The sequence below is a fragment of the Arctopsyche grandis genome, chromosome 4, assembly GCF_051622035.1.
Source record: "Arctopsyche grandis isolate Sample6627 chromosome 4, ASM5162203v2, whole genome shotgun sequence".
In the NCBI taxonomy this organism is placed as follows: Eukaryota; Metazoa; Arthropoda; class Insecta; order Trichoptera; family Hydropsychidae; genus Arctopsyche; species Arctopsyche grandis.
Genome location: NC_135358.1, coordinates 34196851 through 34220665, shown reverse-complemented (window position 1 = coordinate 34220665; position 23815 = coordinate 34196851). Strand labels below are relative to the sequence as shown.

The window sequence follows — 23815 nt, the reverse complement described above, 5'->3', positions numbered from 1 at the left end:
AAGAAAAGTTTCAATTGCAATCTGTATCCGTTATTTAGAAATGCACACTATTTTTTTGTAATCAGTAACTAAATTTTGCAAATTTATTTTACTCCCTTAAAGTTTTTACTGTGGAAGTTTAAGCTTTGCGAGATATTTTTATCCTAAAGTTGTGGGTGTACATATACATGTATATACCGATAAAGCACCTGCAGTGAAAGATATGTAAATAGCCCGTATGGACATAACAGAAGGAGGGAGAGCATTTGAAGGCCAACGGAAGTCAAGTACAAGGGACGTCGACATCCGTCGCTGGTCTTCTTCCAGACCGTGGCCAACCACGATGGCCGAAATGGTAGTGGTCTGCTACGGCAGTCGCGCATGGACACACCAACAGAGAGGACCTGTCCGAACCAACTCGTGGGAACTTCGAACACACTCGGATATTCGAAATCACCTGTCGGATATGTGCAACAAAGTGTCAAGTTGTGCAAAATTGATTCCAAGTGCTGAAGTCGGTGTTTAGCACCGGCGTGAAAGTGAGGCAATAAAAGCCAGTGATTATATTCTCTGATTATGACGGTGTGCTTACTACGTAAGTGTGAATGTTGAAAACGGCAATGGTGTGCAGTACGGCTGTGACTGTAGGCACCTCTGTGACAAAAGATAGGAAAAAATCTCTAGAAGATAGTGTCGAGCTGCCTAGAAGAAAATCCACTTTCAGACGTCTAGCTTCTACCAGAGGTCTAAACAAGCTCAAAACGAATCTGAGGGATGAAGAAGATAAGAAGGTTAGCAGTCCGCAGTTGCAAAAGTCGGGATGGGTTCGCATATATTCAGGACCGGAACCATTCGCAGACATGAAAAGTCAGCTGCTCTACTTGAACAGAGACACTACTGTGAAAACAGTTGCGAAAAAACTCAATCTGCCCCAGCATCTGACAGTTTGGATCCAATTCGGAGGTGGACAGTCGAAAAGATTGTTCGAAGATGATTGTCCTTTGGAATTGCAAGATGACTTTTTGATCAAATTGGGTTTTGAAGATCTGTCAAGGAGATCTAGACTAGGAATTGATCCAGAATTGAGGTTTATGATAAGACTTCACGGTGGTCCTGCTTCTCCTTCGACGCGCACTCCAGGCATACCTCGTTCAGCACCTCTCCACATACTGAAAGGTCTTGTTTTTCCAAATTGGAAACGTCGACCTGTCGCCATTGTCGATTCTAAATTGCTACTCTATCCAGGTAATTGAGCGTGCACTCCAAATTATAACTCAATTTAGACTGGTCCACTAATGCGCTTGAACTTTCAGGATGTTTAGATGGTCCACCTGAGGTTTTTGAAATATCCGGAGGTGAGGTCGAGCTGCAGAGTCCTAGATCCAATCGTTTGGTCCTAAAAGTGACTCCTCCGATGGTTGGAACTGTTTCGAACTCGCCCGTTTCAAAAGATCGTCACATCTTTTTTGGATTTGACAACTACTGGGAACGAAACCTATGGTTCGCGTGGATAAAAGAGGTAAACATTAGCACATGTATGTAATTGATTGTTGCGTGATGTAATTTTTATGCTGTGATTGAATCTGCAACCAATATGACGTCCATATCTGTAATGCATTTTCTTGTGCAACGGAAAATACAAGTTTCTCTGAGCGGTTCAACTGTGAAAGTGAAATCATACACACGTGCACTTCAGATTCTGATCAAGATTGGAAATATCATTTGATTTATCTAATACACTCTATATTCAAACGAACGATTATTTATGAACGTTATTCAAATGCTATTTCTGATTTATAAAGACATTAAAAAGACTAATTACTTCTATATATGTACTAATGTATACATATATATTACAATAATATGAATTGCGCGAAAGTATAATTTAATGTATGCATTTGAACATATGTTTATATTAAAAACAATAAATTTATTCCACGCACATTTAAATAGCTACTATACGTAGCGTATTTGTAATATAAAAAGGCAAATAAAATATAAGCGCTGATAGTAGTTTTGTTAAATCGACATTTTGTTAGAATAAATCGCCATCTATATTTGTATTTGACAAATAGAAAAATGTCACAATATTGATTAGTAAAAATTATTTTAATATCAAACATTAATACTCATTATTACGTATAAAAAATACAATTTAAAATTAATGTATATTTAACACAATTTTTTAATTTAGTAAATGGTGTGAAACTTTACTAAGTTAATATTTTTAACCATAGATGTCACGCTTAAATTTATTATAATGCATTTGTACATTCATATTACATATTGATATTACAAACAAAATATGTAATATTAATTTATGTGTTTATATTTAAACTGAAATTCGAATATTTCCATTTTAAATTATTCAAACAAATACAGACATACATACATTGCTTGAATGATAATTCTCCCCATTTTCGAAATTCAAATCATTCTCGATCCCACGCAAGTGCATAAATCAGACAAAATTGCATTTTTTTCGCTCGAATGAGCGTAACGCATCTATTTTATGACGTTTATAATAATTCTTAGCCCGCCTGGAGATGCTGAATCGATTCCAAATAAGTCACGATCTGAACATAGTGCTTGACATACATATATCTTTAGGTTGGTTAAGCGATTTAAACACATAACGGAGATTGAATTCAAAAAGCAGAGTATTTTCGAAACCCAGTCAGCGACTCATCTTCGACTTTATGACTGGAAAATCGAAATAATATACGCTAATTGAACCTTACACAGTAAGAAAATCCATCAAACCGTGGTACAACCGTGTACATTCGTATACGTAACGATATTTCCTTGATAGAAATATAATAAAACAATCAATTTTAAATAAAAATATGTATTCTTATAAAATTGTCAAAAAAAAGTAAATAAATTTCATCAATTTACTTACATACAAAGTAAGCAACGATAATCTTTACCACGTCGGCTTAAAAAACCTTTTCTTCTTGACTCATATACATATGTATTTAATTCCATATTTATATCAACGTTTTTCAATTTTGAAGGAAAAATCATTCAACAATTCTTAAATATTACACACACAAAATCTGAATAGCTATCCTAAACATTACACACAGTTCAGCCTACTGCCCAAATATGTATATCTGTGTAGAAGTGTATATTGGAAATTATCTACATTTTTTATTATTAATTCCCCAGGAAATATGAAACAACAAATATGAAATGCATATTTTGTACGCTTCTAACTGCGAAAATAAATAAAAATCGTAATCATTAAGAATGAAAACTAAATTAATAATGATTATTAACGTCATTACTGCTTGCCATAATATTTAAAAATCTTAAATCAAAAATTTGTCATGGTTCTCTAGTAAGAGAAAATGTATTAAAGTACCTAAAGAAAAAGTTGAAAAGTTATTATAATTATAAAATGCAGAAAATTATGACATGTATAATACTTAGAGCATGAAAAACGAAAACTTAATAAAAAAATCAACATTAAAAGTGCCTTTACAAGATAAATTCCTTTACTACATTATATGTACATATGTAAGAGTTAAGTCAATTCCAGCGCATTGTAACAGTTTGGACATTTATATACCAAACATCCAAACATACTCTTTGATTTTGATTTTTAAATTCTTTTTATTATTACGAAATTATGTTCACAATACATCATATATCTATTTTAATATCGACTGATCTACTGATCATTTTCTATTTTACAATTTAATTTAATTTGGTTAATAATCATAGTATTATATTATTCCAATGTTAATGTACAGCATTATAGGAAAAAGAGCTCAAAAACCTATTTACAATTCTTATAAACGCTCATAATACATCTAATACATAATATTAATTAAAGACTCTAAAGTCGATGACCTAAAGCAGATTGTGTTTAGGTAATCTTTGTGTTATACCTAAAGGGTATAGACATTTTGTTGTAATCACCGAGACTCGTCACAAGTGTGTTAGTATGGTTATTAGTGATTCTGTCATAGAATGTACTGGTTAGTTTGTTAGTAATGTCTGTAACAAACGGAATAATATATATGGCAGGCAGTTTTTTCAAGTTAGTATATGTATATGGGTGTAACAAAATATTGATATCATCCAACCTTATACATATGTATAGCATAGGAAATAGAATGGCCAATGTGCCGATTTCAATTAAAAAAGTCACGGATCAAAACACCATTCACTCATTCAAGATTAATATGGCGATACTGTCCATCTTTCCTATAATTTTCCATAGAACTAATGGGAAAATCGCGTTCGTCCAATACCCGACCAGACAATGCCTAGCTACAGACACGTGATTGGTGAATTTGCACCGACTACAATACTACTGATAAATCACCATGAAGAGAGCTACTCCCGTTTGTCGACAATGACACTTTTGTCGACGTATATATGTAGCTGTCGCAGAACTGTTGTTCTGATCAGTCGAACGCGACATTCACCTTCAGCAGCTCCCGCGAGAGCCTCGCAATTTCCCCTAGCTGTTGCCAAAAGTGTCAAAAACCCCCACAAACCAACCCAAAGCTCGCACAAACCCAAACGATCAACGCGTGATTAAATAAACAACCAGCATACACACACACGTGTGTGGATTTCAGGAACGGAAAAGCGAAAGTGTGCGGATAAATCACGCGAAAATGTGAAACAAATCCATTGTGTGTTAATTTTCCATTGTTAGCCAGTGATATAAGTGGGGAAAAATATAGGATTCGACCGAGCGTGAACCAGTCGATGTCCGAGATGTGATCATCCGGTACAGATTTTCCTATTCGTGGGTGTATGCGTGTGATTTAGTGATGCTTTTGAACGTATGCACGGTGCAGCGAGTCAGGATGAAGTCACGTGTGACGTTCAGGGAGTCTGATGACCTCAGTACCACTTCTGGGTTCGAGCAGGACTCGCTTGAGCCAATGTCTAATGCTAAACAGGTACAAGTACCCCAAAAAATAAGACCTGGATGACTATTGTCTTATGTATAGGATACATTGGTTGAAAAAATCATAGCCTCGTGTTTTTTTTTTCAGCTCTATTCCGCCAATTGTATATAATATTTTGAATTAATTTCAGGCCACTCAGCAGAAGTCCTCCAGTGCGAAATTGGACATCGCCAAGTCTGGCTTTCAGCAGCTTCCGGACGAAACGCTTTTCCACCAAGATCTGGAAGAGATCTTCGCCGGTCAGAACGACCTTCGTCTGGCTAGTTTAGATCAAATTTCAAGTCTGAAAAAATTACGCACCTTACATTTGAATGCCAACAAATTTAAAACATTTCCTACGGAACTGCTTCAGCTCGAATCGTTAACGATTCTCGACTTTTCCGACAATGAGATAGAATGTGTGCCTCAAGAGATCTCGCAGCTCAAACGGTAAGTCTACGGTTTTATAATTTTTTTTTTCTTTCTATTTTGAAATTCTAAACAAACTCAGTTATGAAAATCGTGATACGCTCCACATTTTAGCGCGCCAACCTTTGCGTAATTTTCGCGCTCAAATGTAAAAACCTTCACTTCCACATGTCTAAATAAGATTATTATTTACATCAAATTATGTAGGATTGGAATCGGTGATTTGTATCCATAAATCAAAAAAAAAATCGTCAAAATTACTTTGCGTCACGATAATAAATGAGACCAGTCACCAGACTGTCTCATTTTATTTTTATTATATTCATTCAATTTTGGAATTACATTCACTAACACTAATATTATATATGTATCAATAAACATCATCTATCTTTTCTAGATTTCTCATATAAAGTCTCGTATCAATTTAAAACTTATCATAATAAAACATTAAAAATAGTCTAAATTTCACTGGGAAAACATTTGACATATTTAATAAATAGTAAAGAAGAATATTTACTTGGTAGATATGTATATGTATGTAAATATATTAATACAAATTAAATATCGTCATCATCATTAGTTATAACCACTGCTGGATGAAGACCTCTCCAACACGCTTCCATTCGTCTCTGTTTTAGGCAATTTTCATCCATCTCATTCACACATTTTTCGGATTTCATACACCCATCTCCCCTTCGGCCTTCTTTGCACCCTTTTAAATTCTCTCGGGTACCATTCAAGCACTTCTTTCGTTTATCTATCATCCGCTTTTTCTAGTTATGTGACCCGCCCATTGACGTTGCAATCTCTAAACTTAATATAGAGGCAAAAATATCAACATTTTGGTTTCAAAAGCTGAAAGTATGAGTTTACACCATTGATCATGACCATTGGCCGAATAATCTTTGTATTTTAATTTTAATATGAGATATAATATAATATTATAATGTTTAAAAATATTGACAATTCAATTAAAATAAATTTAAATCGTTGTCCATATTGATATTGGTCACTCGGACTAGCGAAGTTCAGAAAATGGAATCAGCTTTGCCTACGGTAGTGGTAGTGTATTGTTATGGTGTTGTCCGCCGCGTCGTTTACTTCCACGGACTTGCCGTTTCAATTCTGTTCCTTTCACGGTACTATCGAATTATTATGTATAAGCGTTCCATCGATGGCAAAACATTTTTTAATTTACTCATCTTTTCAAAGCATTTATAGAATTTTTACTATGAATATTCCGTTTTGTGTCCGTCAAACATTCTGAATTTTTTTTTTTTTGTTAAAATAACACATATTTACACAGAACCTTTTGAGTACTAATATGGCAAGGGAATCGGCTCGCGAACCGATTCTCTCAGAACAAATCAGTGCGGAAACAAATTAAAAGGTCTTGGAATATTGCATTCTCGATCGATTTTTCAACAAATTATTCATAATATTAAGTATTTCAAACGAACAAGATGTTATTAAAAAAGGTAGGCTAATTAGAATATTTCTTTTAGCAAAAAATGTAAAATTATACTCATCATTTCAAGACAGTCATCTTTAAAAATTTTTGTTTTTTTTGTCCATACCTACATAGTCCTTTGATTTAAAAGTCATACATTACTGATATCGTTGTTATTTCAAGGTGTTTTTTTGGCTACTTCATCCTCTAAAAGATTCACACGATAAATATCATATTAAGGAATTCATTAATATTATAAAACCACATAAACATAGATCACAAATACCGAACATCGCTATAATTTAACAACTAAAGAATCTTGACCCTAATCTGTATATATCCGGTCGACAAAAAAACGGTAATGAAAATTGCACTGCCGTCGTATGCGAATATATAAATTATTTCGGTAATTAAATAAAGCGATGCCACCGTTGCCATTTCGAGTAATTTGAAACGTGACGGAGTATAGTCACACTTAGGAAGTATTCATCGTCACGTACACGTAGCCTGCGCTTCCCAAGCTCCATTTTCACCGAAATTCGGTTCGAAAATCGGCAGAGGGGTCGGCTGCACACTTGTGGAAGCGCTTAGTCACCATTTGTTGAAAAAATTAAAGTGTGCATCGCCGTGTGGGTGCCAAAGCCTTAGCCTCTTACGTTATGTGTAATAATTTCCGCTGCCTCTTCAACGGTCTGTCGACGAAGCGAGACCTTCCTCTAACTCCGGCTTCGGAGTCGGTTTGCGGCGATGATGATGATGATGAGGCCCGAGAGGAACGCCGTGGCTTACAGTTGGTCAATCGATCTTATCGCTTTTAATGTAATTTTTACGAGAAATGCATCGGACAATGCTCTCGAATAATAAATATCCAACTAAAAAATCGGACTGTATACATTACTAACGCGCTCATCGTCGCTTGACGCTCGTCCAAATCAAGGTTGATCATTGGTATACTTACAATTATGATGCTGGAGATTATGTGATGTATGTTGTGCTGATTGGAGTCGAAGAAAATTGTGGAAAATCTTGAGCTTTCCGCGTGACTATTGCAATGGTTTGAGTTGAACATTGCAATGGTTTGAGTTGAAAATTGCAATGGTTTGAGTTGAACATTGCAATGGTTCAAACCTATGTAGCTGGAAATATAATCTAATATATATGTAGTTTCGAAAGAGACTTTGTATATTTTATTTATTTAGATTTTGGACCATTGTAGTATTACAGGAATTCATAATGCGCCACAATGGTCAAAAATATAACAGAAAAGAAAAGAAACAAAATAATAACTAAAGAAATTTGACATAACAAAAACAAAACAATGTATATATACACAAACAACTAATAATAATTACAAATTATAAAAAAAACAACAAAGAAGGGAATGTCTTATAAAAGAAAAGAGAGAAAGAAAAATAAGTATAAACATATGTATATACACAGACGATAATACATTTATACATAATCATAACAAAATAATACCAATTATAATAGCGGATACGTAAAAATTGTGTTCCGTAGGGGTGGGTGGAGGATCCAAGTAAAAGGCCAACAGTCGTTTCACAGCATTTATTGATGATTAAGGAGATACACGCACTGGCAGTGCTCAGTCCAGAATGACCTGATATCGCCTACGTACCGCCTTATAAGGGGTAGATCTCTCAGGACGTCTAATCTGTTTACCTACTGTATAGTCACGTATTCGGATATGTCTTCCCACGGTATGAGAAGTGCAATCATTGTTTAGCTTTCATGCACTTAGCTTGTCGCTAATCCCTAAAACCACTTACACCGGTCTCACGGTCTCTCAGGACGTCTAATCTGTTTACCTACTGTATAGTCACGTATTCGGATATGTATTCCCACGGTATGAGAAGTGCAATCATTGTTTCATGCACTTAGCTTGTCGCTAATCCTTAAAACCCACTTATACCAGTCGCACGGTATGCATTTAGTTAATCCGTTAACAGATATCCGTTACAGATAATCTTTGAACGGTCACACAGTCTCTTGGATTCTATCCGCTTAATCCGCGGCGTACGTTACAATAGCAAATATAAAATATAACATAAGGAATGCCTTGCACCTACAGCCAGTTCCAATAAATAAAAACCAACTGCAAATACAAAACATCCCTGTGAGGCCCAAATGGAAGACAGTTAATCAAAATTCCACTCATAAATCACAATCAATCATGAAAACAATGATGAGCGCAGACTACCAGATAAATGGGATATAAATATATATATATATATATAATATATATGTTACATTGGTTTTATTCAAAGGCCCTGGAGGGTGCCGGGGGGGGGCGCTGGATTCTGGTATACATATAATTTTGAAAGAGACTTAGTATATATGTTTGTTTGTTCGTGACATTCAATTTAATAAAAAAAAACAAATATTCAAATAAATTTATATAAAATAAAACTAATCAAATAAACATATTAAAATGTTTACTATTAGATTAGTCATGTTTAAGCTGATTATATCACAAATACTGAGCGAAGCCGGGTAAAACAACTAGTCGAATATATAATTTCGAAAGAGACTTTGTATGTATGTAACTATTGTTGGTTCGAAGAATCCGTAAGTTAAATTTAATAAAAAAAAAACACACGAATATTCAAATAAATTTAAATAAAATAAAACTATTCAAATAAATTTAGTATAATGTTTACTATTAGATTAGCCATGTTTAAGCGGTTTATATTATAAATACCGAGCGAAATCGGGTAAAACCACTAGTATTATATAAAAACATACCATATATGTATACATTTTAATGACATTTACTCGCATACATTGTACCGGTCTCCGTGACGAGACAGAATGTTAAACGACATAAAACGCAAATATCGGAAGGCAAAGATCGAAAATCGAAAGATCAAAAAAATTGTGCATGGTAAACAGTACATACTCACGTACATACTCACTTAATTTGCGCGAGCAGGATACAACAGAAACAAGAGGAACAGGTGTTTCCTCCCGTATTAATGTGCGCGGGCAGAATCTTCAAAAATCTTTCCTACATGTGTGTATGTGCAGCATAGATAGTGGTTAGCATATAATGCTTTTGAATAAAATGGTCGCGGGTTCAATTTTTCAATCCACCGTTTGCTACTGGCCATACCTTGAAGATGTGACTCCATCTCGATCGTTTCCTATCAAAGTTTGCCAATTTATCTGATTTTTATTGAAACAGTTCCAACAAATTTGCAACCTTACCCATTTTCTCGCAAAATGTCGAGTTTTCACCATCTGGAATTTCGCTGATTTGTATAAATGCTGCAAATTTGTCCATAGATGTCTCTGGGGATCAATGTTAGAATATTTCTGTAGAATTTTGACCATAGATGTCGTGTTTCGTGAAAATATATATGTAGGTGTTTACTTAGGTGTATATAATTAACAATTCTTAATCTGTATAGGACACTCGTCGCTTTGGAGAAATCTGTTAAGGCGAGTTTGCATGATTGATTGAAATAAGATGACGCAAAAAGTTTAGATGAAATTTTAAACAATTCGATGATCGGAAAAGTCACCAAAGAATATACCTATACATAATTATACTCTTTTGACACCCTACTTATAGCTTCAAACGCTTTAAATCAACTATCAATTACACTTTTGCTCTAATAGGAAAATTTTTGAAAACACACATTATATGCTTTCGATTCTAGAAACATATTATATCTCATATTTTTTCACATTATTAGGTTTTACCATTCAAAATGTACATATTACGTATATGGAATTCCATTTAGTATTCCAATGATGATACTGTTGCGTAGGGGTGGGTGGAGGATCCAAGTAAAAGGCCTTAGTCGTTTTTCACAGCATTTATTGATGATTAAGGAGATACACGCACTGGCAGTGCTCAGTCCAGAATGACATAATATCGCCTGCATAAGGGGTAGATCTCTCAGGACGTCTAATCTGTTTACCTATTGTATAGTCACGTATTCGGATATGTCTTCCCACGGTATGGGTCAGTTCTGCGAAGGGATTAATAACGGTATGGTAACGGTTAGCCTATATGCACTTAGAGTCTAGATATAATCGCTATCGCCTCTAAGTGCAAGCACTTAGTTAATCCGTTAACAGATAATCCTTCAACGGTCACACAGTCTCTGGGATTCTATTCGCTTAATCCGCGGTGTACGTAACAATACATTCGGATTTAAAAATTTTGTTGATTTGTCAATACTTCCTTGTTATATTATATTATATATTGGTAGCTATATACATACGTACATAAGTACCTACAAAATTAATATGTTAATATTTCCGGAAACCTAAAATTAGCACAGCTTCATACAAATACATATGTGCATAGACTACTTCACGCTTTCTCCAAATTGATTGATACAAATTTTATAAACCTGTTTACAAACAAATTAATTAGTTAATTAGATAACTTTCACTAAACGAAATTCTGTGTTGTTTTTTTTTTTCATCTATTTATTCCAATATACAATGTTAAATGCATTTACGTAAGAGAGTGTTATCCTCACGTTCACTCGACCGATACGAGTATAATATTATACGTACATAAATATGTGCCTAGAAAATGTGTGGAAAGTTCGTTTCGTTTTCTGGAGTATGCAAGTAAAACAGCAATATGGAAATTCAATTAAATTAATACACAGTGTTACTAATTCTGAATGAATTTATGGTTTTTTGTAAATTGAGTTGTGATTCTACTCACTGATGTAAAGATTAGTTTACACCTGAATATAAAAAGGCATTCGGCGTTACATCCTATTTGCGTGTGAATTTCTTCATACGTATTGTGCCACTGTTCCGAATGGACTTGCTGTGATTTTTTTACGAAGATTTATTATCATATTTGGTTGCGTTAAAATATAATGCCGACAGTACAGTACAATCAAATTTAAATATGCTTGCTTCAAAAACAAAAATTTAAAACTACGCACTAATTTACTAAAGTAAAGGTTTCTTGCTAAAATAAAAGCACCACATTATAGTCGAACCGATCAAAACGAGACTTACGTTTACTTACTCTACCCGGGGTGGCCAATTACATTTCGTTTCAGTTTCGCATTGCATTTTGGTCAAGAAATACAACGTTGTTTGTGCGTATAGCAGTCGGTAGAATTTGACTTTTATTTTTTATTAGTCTTCAGTTCGAGTTTCGCATTTTGAAATATTTACATTAATTAAATTTTAATATAAAATACGTGGTAATTGGATTATTAGTTACATCACGATCGCCCAAAAGACAATTTTTGCCATGAAAATCGCGAATACGGAATATTTGGCAATCGAGTTCTCGTTAGTATGATAGTTCTCGTTGGTATGGTGGACTTTTCGGCTTGTGTTTGGGCGAGCGCTTTGTGACCAATAATCACCGAACCAAAATACGTAAGTTGTTGATATTATTAATTTATTTACGGAATACGTATCCATATATTTTATATTAACCTTCAAAGGACGAAGCGTCGAGATCGAACGAGTGTCGTGAATCGTTGTCGAGTAAAACCCTAGTATTTTTTAATCAAAATACAGCTTTTCTCAATACAAATGGGTTTAATATATATGTATATATCTTATTAATCATTTTATACATCAACATAAAAAAGTTTTAGTCCTATAGCATGTTTTTGACTATTTTTGTATTAAAAAATAACGACAAGCATCGACATGCAAACGCACATAGGTAAGGCCAACAGGCGACTGCATGAATCAATAGCCACGTGCCAAAAGCGACGAAAACAATAGCTTACGAAAATATAGCTGTCTCTTTTTTTCTCGCATTGATTCATCGAATCTTATCGCTACCGCCTTTAAATCATACTTTGAATCGTAGAAATGTATTTTTTAGGATGTTTTTTCTAAATCATACAAAATCTAGTAAAATAAATTTCTTGTAGTTCATTCTAGGAATACAAAAAATATAGGGTGTATAGTCTTGAAAACCACATAGTTATTACGAAAAACGTAAAAATTGGGGCACTTGGATACCCCACTTCAGTGGGGGAGGGTTAATGGAAATTTATATTTTTTGACGATAAAAAAAATTTTCAACGTCATTGTTTGATATTATTGAATTTGTTAAATTTTCAAATTCAATAATATTATCAAAGACCTTGCATTGAATTATATTGTAATAATATTATATAGTTAAATAAGAAATAATTAAAAAATATAAAGGAATTATTTTACGTCCTTACAATGTTACAACACATTGTACGAATGCGACAGCATGCTCGGTTCTCGCAAGTCTCTCGCTACATCGGATCGACTATAACTGTTTCAGATTCATCTTTTTCAATGTTATCACCATCGATTTGTGAACATTATTGGAATTGACAATTGCTTTTTTTTCATTTTATTTAATACAAAATTTCATACACTTTTCTCATAGCCTTAAGAGGGCTGGACACCAGCGCCTTGTCCATACAAACGTATTACACTTCTCCCTTCCTCAATTATGGCACTAGAGAAATTATTTTTTAATATGCTATGGATATCCACCATTGGGGTGCATCTATCGTTTTATTTTTTTGATTAATTATTTTTTAAAGGAGCTAGGAGCCGCCAAAAATCTATAAAATCGCCTCTTTTTTACACCCACGAAACGAGTCCAGCGTGCTTATTTAACGGTCGATTTTTAAAAAAATACGCCGATAGATGCACAGAAAGTATCTTTCTCATACTGATGATGAAATTTTTTTAGGAATTGGTCCAGTTTTGGAGGAGAAAATAGTAGAATACGAAACCTCAATTTTGTCAATTTAAAATACGTTTTATCTGGTCGAAGCGCAACTGTCGCATTCACTCAATATATATATTGATATATATTGTCGCATTCACTCAATATATACATACACTCAATATATATATCGAAGAAAGGAACGGTAACAAAATTAAGGTTTCGGGTGTACAGCCCTCTTAAGAGGGCTGGACACCAGCGCCTTGTCCATACAAACGTATTACACTTCTCCCTTCCTCAATTATAGCACTAGAGAAATTATTTTTTAATATGCTATGGATATCCATCATAAGCATGTTTTTATGTTTTTAATTTTTTTGATTAGTTATTTTTTATAGGAGCTAGGAGCCGGCAAACATCTATAAAATCGCCTCTTTTTTACACCCACGAAAAGAGTCCAGTGTGCTTATTTAACGGTTGATTTTTAAAAAAATAGGAGCACACAAACATAGAAAATATCTTTCTCATAACTCTCGCATTCACTCAATATATATATATATATATATATACAATATCGAAGAAAGGAACGGCAACAAAATTATGGTTTCGGTATACGGCCCTCTTAACACAATACAGCGGACTCACTATAAGTCAACTAATTTATCGTTTCATCGACATTTTCCAATGATTTCAGTATTATTTGTATACGATATATAATTTTGAACTGTTATGAATAGATTTACACCAAAAAATTACGAGCTCACAATGAAATTTCGACATTTTTTTTCGTTCAAAGTCATTTTCATTTATGTCAATTTGATATAAGAGATCCATGCTTACTTGAAATTCTTCTATGGAAACATTCTATTGTTCTAAAAAGTCGACAGAGCACATTTTATGATGATTTTCCTGCAATAAGACGTCCGGCGGAAGTCAAGCATGGGTGGCGGGAGAAGCCGGCACGCGCCGCCACTGACCACAACTTCTCTTACCCTCGAATGGTCAACACTTTTAACCGCAGTCTCATTGACCGCAAACTGAACGCATCATATTAGTGTATAACAGTGTCGTAGTCATCCAAAATAATTTAAATAATAATTATAAACTAAATATGATAAATAAACTTTAATGCTTTTACGCCAGTGAATGATTCAAATTTATTAAGTGTAGTTTTACTAAGTGTATTTGATGCTAACGTACCTATAATGTATGAAAAGAGTATTAAAAAGAACAATACACAGTTTTTTTTAAATTAATCTAGTGATCTAGTTGTAATAAGTGAAAATTATTTAGTAATTTTAAACGATCCTGAGTTTTCCTTAGTGCTTTTTTTTTAATATGAACTTTCAAAAGTGAACTTAATGAAGATTTTTCCATCGAATGTGTATGTGTATGTATTGTATTCGTATATTGATTTCATACTTATTAGTGTATGCTTTGTATCAATTTTTTCTATATTAATAACGGGTAGCCCAACTTATTAGGATATATGATGACTCATGACTTTAATTAAATCAATTTATGTATGTATATACATATAATGTATTGTTTTACATTAAGGTATACAAAATACTTATGAAATAGCTTTTCATATATGAGCCGTTATATTTTAAAGTGGCGAAAGTCCAATTTTCACTTCCAAAAATACTATTTCTGTTTGACTCAATTTATAAATTGCTATCACTTATTTTAATTCGATATGTCCAAAATAAAGGTATTACAGGCCACCATTATTTTAAATATTGTTAAACGTAAAACATTATATTCAATGAAGAAAAGTCCACTTTTGCCACTTTCAAATGTAACGACTCATATATTAGTATAAGTGCTTAAGAACGGCCCTTTTATTTTTATATACCTAATGACAAAAACTTGTTTTTTAAAAAATATTTATTTTTAACATTTAAGAAAAGTGATTCATTATCAGTTACATAATTCAATTGTATTTCTTATCGTATTGAAGGAAATGTTACTCTCAATGGTCATCCTCTTGATAATGTTTGTTTTCTTTACACTTTTTATCTAAAATGATCACACGTCAAATTCGACGAAATACGAGAACATCAGTTATCCGTTGTCTTTAGAAGCGTCGGAAAATTTCCATCGATTTGATTGAAATATGTACGAATTTTTGAGTTCGTTGAACCGATCGTATCTAGAAGGTCTTCAAATATGAAATTTAATAATCTACAATTGTGAATTTCCTTATTATGAATCGAAAGCGAGTGATACAATCACCTCGGTTTGGGAATTTGCGATATGTATCGCTTTGGAGTGTTGACCAATCGGCCCGCTTGGCCACTGACCGTTGCGAGCTGCTTTTGCAACACTCTGGCAATCCATCTTTTGGACTCGTCTTCCATTGTTTCCAACGTGCCATTACCACGTCTCTTTGATATAAGAAAATAATTGTTTTCGGCACTTACTTTCCACTTTCAAGCAATCCTCGCCGCACCTTCGATCTATCACCATCTGACAGTCTTTTGGGGCTATGCGTTGGCCGCTTACTTTTTATCTATCTCTGAAAATATCTACCCCCAATAAAGATACATCAGTTCGATTAGTTTAGTATTTATTTACATATGTGTATATATTGAAAAGCTCACAGTATACACATGTCTAAAATAGTTTGAATATTAAAACAATGGTTCAACATTATCTGTGATCTGATGATACTTAACTCGAGATATACAAAAAATATGTATAATACTAACTTTTTTATATACCATAGGAAATATTACAATACACTGAGTAATCCATGCTGTTTTTCATGCTTGAAAGCGGATTTTCCTAAAATATTTCGAATCACAATAGACCGTTCTCATGACCTTCCATTTATACTGCTATTGAAAATGTAATAAAGCGAATTATTGAATTTACACGTTTAAAAACATTAATATATAAGTATATCCTAAAATTTTATTCAAATTAAAACTAATTATAATTATGCATAACATTATTAATGATTTAAATTTTATAATTTTATATTTCGTACACACTTTAATTAGATTTATTCATGCAATTTTCTAAATTTCAAAGCGGATGTACATATTTTTTTCTATATTTAGACTTATTGTTTTTTTAAATATGTTTTCAGTTTAGAAGAACTTTACCTGAATAGAAATGAATTATCAACTTTGCCTGAAAGCTTGCAAGAGCTCGAGTGCCTCAAAACTTTAGAAGCTGCAGGAAATCATTTGCAAAGTTTGCCCAGTTTTCTTTGTAAAGATATGAGGACTTTAGGACTTTTAGTAAGTGCAATATATAAACAAACTGTACAGTAAACTAAGAAGTGTTTGATTACATTATTTTTTGCAATTTTAGGACATAAATGCTACTAGGTTAGATAACAATAAAAACTTAGTTGCACAAAATGCAGTATATCCAATTGGTAATAATTTAAACAATGAAGAAACAAGACCGTTGAGTAAGGTCAATCTAAGAGACAACCAATTGAAAGGAAGCATAATTCTGGGAAATTATGGAGTAATGATTGAAAACCAACTTTTGGAATGTTCTTTTGAATATAATTTTTCACTAAAATGTTTTAATTTCTCATTTTAGAATTTAACACAATTGGATGTGAGTGACAACAGTATTGAAAAGCTAGATTTAAGCGCTTTGGATAATTTAGAAGTAGTACAATGTACCAAAAATCAATTACAAGAAATATCATTGAATGGACGCTCGCTGTTATCACTTGTTGCCGACTGGAACAGTAAGTTATTTTTGATTTGTGATTTTTTTAAATATAAAAATAGCATTCTTAATCATCAAAAAAATATTTTTTTAGAAATAGAAAAGATGCGCGTCAAACCTACCCCAACAAGATTACAGCATATGGATGTGTCACATAATAACTTCAGTTCACTTCCAGATTGGTTGGGTGGTTGTCATGAATTGAGAGTGCTCTTTGCTACCCACAACAAACTTACCAGCTTACCAGAGCACTTATTCTGTAGCGAACTCAGCTCACTCCACACACTTCGTCTAGGATATAACAAATTGCATTCTCTACCATCAGTTCCGAGGCTTCGAATACCGCTCCAAGAACTTTTCCTGCAAAACAACTGCTTGCATTCACTACCACCTAATTTCTTTGCAGCCTGTGATCAATTAAAAGTGTTGAATCTGTCTAACAATCGCCTTACCCAGCTTCCAAATATCATTGAGCCTCTTGAAATGGAAAAATTATACTTAACAGCAAACTGCTTGAACGACAACGTAATGGAAACACTAAGGAGCTTTTACCGTCTGAGAATTTTGCACATAGCTTACAACTGTTTGACGTCATTACCTGAACATTGCATTGCTTCTTGGTCCCAATTGGAAGAGTTAGTCTTATCTGGAAATAACATTCAACATCTACCAAACAATCTAGCAGGTTTGCCTCATATAAGAATATTGAGGGTACATTCAAATCGATTGCAAAGTACACCAACATTTGCCTACAGTTCTACCTTAAAAGTACTAGATTTGGCCCACAACGAATTGGACGTCATCAACCTGGTCTCTTTAGTGCCCAAACAACTACAATTTTTAGATATATCCTGCAATGTAAAATTGAGAGTAGATCCGAAGCAGTTTCACATGTACAGATCTCAAAGACCAATGAGTTTGGTAGACGTGTCTGGACAAAATAGAATCACGCTACCTTCCCAACCTTGGCCTCATTATGATGGAGGAGAAGGTTCTCTGGAACCACCTTGGAAGGTTGGTTTTACAGAAACTTCTGGAAATAAAAAATATCTTTGCGTTGCTCAACTTCGTCAACCCGCTTTTTGTAACATTGAGGGGTTGTTTGGATTGTTCGATGGAGGTAGTGATAGTGAAATTCCGAATATATTGGCAAAATCGATACCCAGAATTTTATTGGAAGAAAGAGCAGTCAAAGAAACAGCTAATGAGTATATGAAGTATACGATCCTATCGGCGCATCGAGAATTAAAGGAAAAGGGTCAACGAAATGGAGCTTGTGTTACACTCTGTCACATTTCAAGAGTAAAATCTCAACCCGAACTGGGATTTGCTCCAACGCCAAGAAAATACGTTTTGAGAATTGCAAGCGTTGGAGAAGCATCTGCAGTTTTGGTGAGGCCTTCTGGATCCATAAGACTAACACCAAATATTTCAAACCAACGCATAGGAAATGCAGAACGCTTTCCAAATGTCGTTCCAAATCCAGAAATAGCCCAAGTTATTTTACAAGAGACTGATGAGTTTTTAATCATGGCCAACAAGAAGCTGTGGGAAGTTATCGATTTGGCGTCGGCTATAGAAGAAACTAGATCTGAAAAAAATGTGATTCTTGCCGCCAAAAGATTGCAAGATTTAGCTCAGAGTTATGGAGCTGAAGAAAATCTGTCCGTGATGATAATAAGATTCAACGGTCCTGGCTCTGACGTAGATCAACTGATGCGAGAGTTGAGACACACAATAAAAAAAAGCAAAGCTATGAATAATTCCCCACCTCCTGCTGTTTGTCAAACTGGATGTTGTTGCGAATACCAAAACAACTGTTGCCACACGATAAGCCAACCATCATTGAAACTTCACGGAAGTGACAGATCATCTCCTAGCGGCCAGAGTGACCAAACTAACGAAACCGTCACAATAAGATCAGCCCAAACAAAAATAATAGACAAGCAGTTGAACAATAGCCATAACAATTTAAACCAGTTTCTAAGTACAAATAAAATCCAAGTGAGAGCGCCTCAACCGCCATTGATAATTCAGGAGAGCGCCATTCGTAAGATGAGCGAAAGGAGAAGCTGCAGAGGGGTGGCTAAAGCTATTAGGGCTCGAATCGAAGAGCAGAGAGAAAATGAAAGGGAAGACACTGATTCGGCAGTCTCTGAAGAGCAATTCAAATGCTGGGAGTATATGCTGGAACAAAACACACAATTGTTATTCGACAAGGAGTTGAATACCTTGTCGAAAGGCTTCACTAAGAATCCCAGTGCGAATTTGAGAAATCTTCGCAACCTGTCCAACAGCAGTCCTCAACTGGCAATCCCTCCTCCACCACCACCGCCACCACTTTTGACCAGACACTACGGAAGTGCCAGATCTTACAATCCGACTAATTTCAGACCAGAAATGAGATTCGGTTCAGGTCGATCTCAGCTGAACGGTGGTCCTCATGCTGCTTACTTTGGCTCGCTGCAACGATTGATGCCTTACAATTTGGAATATGACTTTGCCGTGATTCAAGAGAGAAGTGCGCAAGATTCTCTGGACCATGAAGGTAGAATGCAGCAGTATTGGGGTGTAGCAACCACTGAATTGTAAATTAAAACACGATTTGTAAATATGTTAAATAAAAGTACGTTGATATATTTCTTAAGATCAAATTTATTTAGACGACTAGATTTTTTTGTTTAATTGTAATTAAGAGACATGTAAATGCATTTTTTTGACATGATTTCTAGCACATTGAGAAGAAACATACAGTGATTACATTTTATGCGACACTGTGCGCTAAGTTTTGCTGAAAATTTCGATATCACATTCAAAAACACTTTTATCAGCAAAGTTTTTATTTAGATTCAGTGGTAAACCTTTGATTATCCCTATAATATACAAACTAGTGAAAAAATATTTACAGAACACTTTCACTTGAATGATTAGTATATATGTATATATATATGGACAAAATTATTGATTTATGTATTATATTTCCATCAGTTTTTTTTTTGTTAACACACACACAACGCACAAATGTTCTTATATTCAAATTGTGGATTATTTTTTTTTTTTTGGTTTATTTTGTACTTTGGTATTATTTTCTTGCGCATTTTATTTTCACAAAACGATTGAAAACAATAATCAAAAATTATACTCCTCAATTCATATGTCATCTTATAAACACGTATAAGATAACAAATGCGAGAATATAATCTAATGCATCTACAACTTAAAAAAATGTTACGTTCACAGTTTTCAAAACATCGATTATACTTTTAAAAAAAGTTGCATATTTGAGATATGCACAATGTGTCCGAGATGCGCGCATCTTAAGTGTGTGATTCAAATGAAATAAAGAAGGTTTTTATTATTTTTTAAATGTGAATTGGATTTAAAATTAAATGAGATTGAACGATCTGTCACTGATATTTCGAAGAGCGGTGTGTCTTAAGAGTCTGGACTCGCGGATCTACCGCACTATCTGAAGAAGGCTAGGGGCACGTGCGGCCCTGGACGATGTCAGTATCTTGGAGCTGGCGCTTCTCCAAGCCAAGAATCAGGTGATGGTGGAAAGTCAGGGTAATGAGGAGGGCTGGAGCCACTGCTCAAATCTGACCCTCCACCGATAGCGCCAGCACCGTGCACCCCTGGGGCACCATGACCTAAAAATTAAACACGTCAAAGATTACAATTCATTCCAAATTCAATTAAGACCATGCTATTATAAATGTACTTACCTATGGATGTGTATACGATTTGATCATTATAAGGGTAAGGATGGGCGGCAAGGGGCAGAGGCGGCGAGTGAGCTGAAAGATACGGGGGCGTCGCCGCAGTGAGGTAGCCCCTCGTGTGGGGCGAAGCACCCTCTTCCAGCCCCATGTGGACAGTGCTGTAGCTATCATTGCTGAGATCTGTGACAAGAGATACGGTAAATAAAGCACTGGGCTTGTTGGACCAAACTTAACACTGAAATGGTGGAGCACGCACCGTGGTGGCTATAACTATCTAGGTCCACTTTCAGTTCGTCCTTATCTAGGAGTTTGTCGTGGCGAGGTGAGGAGCCGCCTTTCATCGACCGGAAGTACTGGCTCCAACGAGTCCTACCGGCATCTTTTTTCAGGCGCTTTTCTTTTGCTCTTCTGCAAAGCAAAAATCAAATTGAAGTCTTCAGATTCATACTACACGGCCGACCCTTCAAAAGCTCGCACTCTATTGGAGGATAGTTGCAAGTTTGAAAATAAGTTCTATAAACAAGCTATAAATCAGATTCCTGAAAATTTCATCGCAAGCGTTTCATCGCGGACACTTCATCGCAGGGCATTTCATCGCGGTGCCATTTCCTCGCGGTGCCATTTCATCGCGGTGGCGTCTCATTGCACGAGCATTTCATCGCATGAACTTCTAATCGCAGTGACATTTCAGCGCGGTGGCTTTTCATCGCAAGACCATTTTATTGTGCGAACATTTTATCGTGGGGACAACTCGCTGATATACATATAAAATTTTTCAAACAAATTATTCTAGTTTTTTTTAATTTTCAAAAATATTCTAGTTTATTTAAATTTTCTTCCAATATTAAAAGCATTATTGTTTTGAATTATAGTTTTTCTTTTTTAATATAAATGATTGAAAACTTCCAAGCTTTCTTTGTCAACAAAACAGAAAAAATTAGTATATTTTGTTTGAAAATTTCTATTGCGGTACTATTGCGGAAAAAAATACATATATTTTCTACAATTTCGTTTGTAATTGAAAAAAATTGCATTAGATATGTAAATTAGGTCTTGTTTGGTGATGAAATGGTCTTCGAAATGAAATGGCCGCGATGAAATGGTCTGAAATGATGAAAAGCCACCGCGATAAAATGCTACTGTGTTGAAAAGTTCGTGCGATGAAATTCGTGTGAAATGCGATGAAATGGCACCGCGATGAATTTGTCCCACGATGATCATGCGAGGAAATTTCCGTATATATAAAATCAATATAAAGTTTTAGATTTCTAATGTGAAAATCAAATTTCTAATTAGAATAGGAAAATTTTCCAATAAACTTGATAAACTTACACTGATAATTCATAACTTACATATTATATAGGTATAGTACTAACCATTGTTAGATAAAAATATTAATAAGCATTTATAAATTTTGCATCAATAAAACAAAAAGTTAATAATATCAGCTTCTCAAGTGTGTCAACAAAATGTTTCAAATAAAATGTAAGGACATTCCTTACATTTTATATTTTATATTTAGAGATTTATATGATTCTATTAAATATTCATAACACAGAAAAAGTCTTATTTATATAAAAGCGAACCCTAATTCCTAAAATAGTATCAGGGTCAATTAGATATTAATATACATACTTCAGAGCAAAAGTGTGTCATTGAACCACGGAGATTTGTACGAAATAAAAATAGCATTTAAATAAGATTGACAATCACATTTTGGTCTTAAAGTTGAATACAAGCTATAATACATTTAATAAACCTATTTTTCCGAAATGATTATACCCAAATTTTATATCTGTTAATATTAAAATATGTCTACAGTAAAACAGAAAAAGTAACAAAATACATATGTATGTAAGCTTTCGTAATATTGATTTAAGTGCCGACGTTCAAAAATTATGCAAAATTTTATGAACATACATACATATCTTCAACAGAAAAATAATTGACATTAGATAAATAAATACAATTTTGAACATACATATGTGTGTAGTAAGTTTGTGACAAAAATAGTAAAATAAAAAAAAGGAAAATGTATTGTAGCGTAGAATGTGTGGTACAGAGAGAGACGACGCACCTTTGTCGGAGGAAGAAAATCAATATGATCCGCCATTTTGTCATTTCGGTTTGGTTTGGTTTGGTTTGGTACCCGATAAAGCCCTCCCATTTCATTTCTTCCGACTGCTTTTATTACTTTCAGCGTATATACATACTTATATTCGAGTATGTACACATCCGTAGCAGAAAGCTCTCTTTTTCCCCCTACGAGAGACTACGCCTCGTGAAATATGAGGGAGAGCTTTTTTCCCTACACTTTTCATTCAAGTACTTTTTATCCACCATTCACATGTTTTATTCTATATGTATTTACGTATTATATAATACGTATATATATTCACATATATTTTTAGCACTTAAATTTTTTTCCAAAATATTACTATACAAGAAAATGAACCCGAAATAGCACGTTAAAGAAAACCTATTATATACACATTATCATTAGATCTCTTGAAACTTTTCCTGAAAGCGGATATGTTTTTATATCTATTTCAATCAAATCAATTTTCATCGATAGACATTTCATAAATAATGCATAAATCACAATTTCAATCATCACAATTTGACCTTGAAAGGACAAAAAAATTAAAACGATTCAGGCACAACGGTTTTACACCAGCGAACCAAAACGACTGTTTTAAATGGATTAATTTAAAGATTTCTAAAATATATATGTATGTACATACTTATATAATATATAATATTTGCATTTTCGTATATTTACAAACTTATTACACTACTGAAAACATGAAATTCTCAAAACAGTTGCACAACAAACATCATTACTTAAAAGTAATAACTACACTTAGAAATTTTAACTATGAAAATAACCTTGGCAAAGTTTTAAAGGACAGCAAAAATTTCTTTCACTCTTTGTCTGGCCAAAGTT

The 23815-nt window shown here is 34.0% G+C and overlaps 2 protein-coding genes across 6 annotated transcripts in view; one reads left to right on the top strand and one right to left on the bottom strand.

The window, feature by feature from the left end:
- Positions 1-260: 260 nt before the first annotated feature.
- On the top strand, positions 261-19814 carry Phlpp (PH domain leucine-rich repeat protein phosphatase). The gene is made up of 7 exons (XM_077428529.1): positions 261-1224; positions 1293-1498; positions 5044-5342; positions 16545-16698; positions 16772-16933; positions 17012-17165; positions 17241-19814. The coding sequence occupies exons 1-7, from the start codon at positions 585-587 to the stop codon at positions 19736-19738; spliced, it is 4113 nt and encodes a 1370-aa protein (XP_077284655.1). The 5' UTR covers positions 261-584; the 3' UTR covers positions 19739-19814.
- Lim3 (Lim3 homeobox protein) overlaps positions 19792-23815 on the bottom strand; it is a 73672-nt gene continuing 69648 nt past the window's right edge. For all 5 annotated transcript variants that reach the window (XM_077428533.1, XM_077428534.1, XM_077428530.1 and 2 more), the window contains exons 5-7: positions 21125-21276; positions 20872-21048; positions 19792-20796 (exon numbers count right to left, since the gene is read on the bottom strand). In XM_077428533.1, the coding sequence (XP_077284659.1) occupies positions 20654-20796; positions 20872-21048; positions 21125-21276 (472 nt within the window). In that variant the 3' untranslated portion in view covers positions 19792-20653. The remainder of the gene's footprint in view (positions 20797-20871; positions 21049-21124; positions 21277-23815) is intronic.

Bases quoted from the DNA above. Each gene is read 5' to 3' on its own strand.
- Phlpp (XM_077428529.1), top strand. From the start codon at position 585: ATGTTGAAAACGGCAATGGTGTGCAGTACGGCTGTGACTGTAGGCACC. The intron at 5,343-16,544 runs GTAAGTCTACGG...ATATGTTTTCAG, and splicing joins GAGATCTCGCAGCTCAAACG to TTTAGAAGAACTTTACCTGA. The intron at 16,699-16,771 runs GTAAGTGCAATA...TTGCAATTTTAG, and splicing joins TGAGGACTTTAGGACTTTTA to GACATAAATGCTACTAGGTT.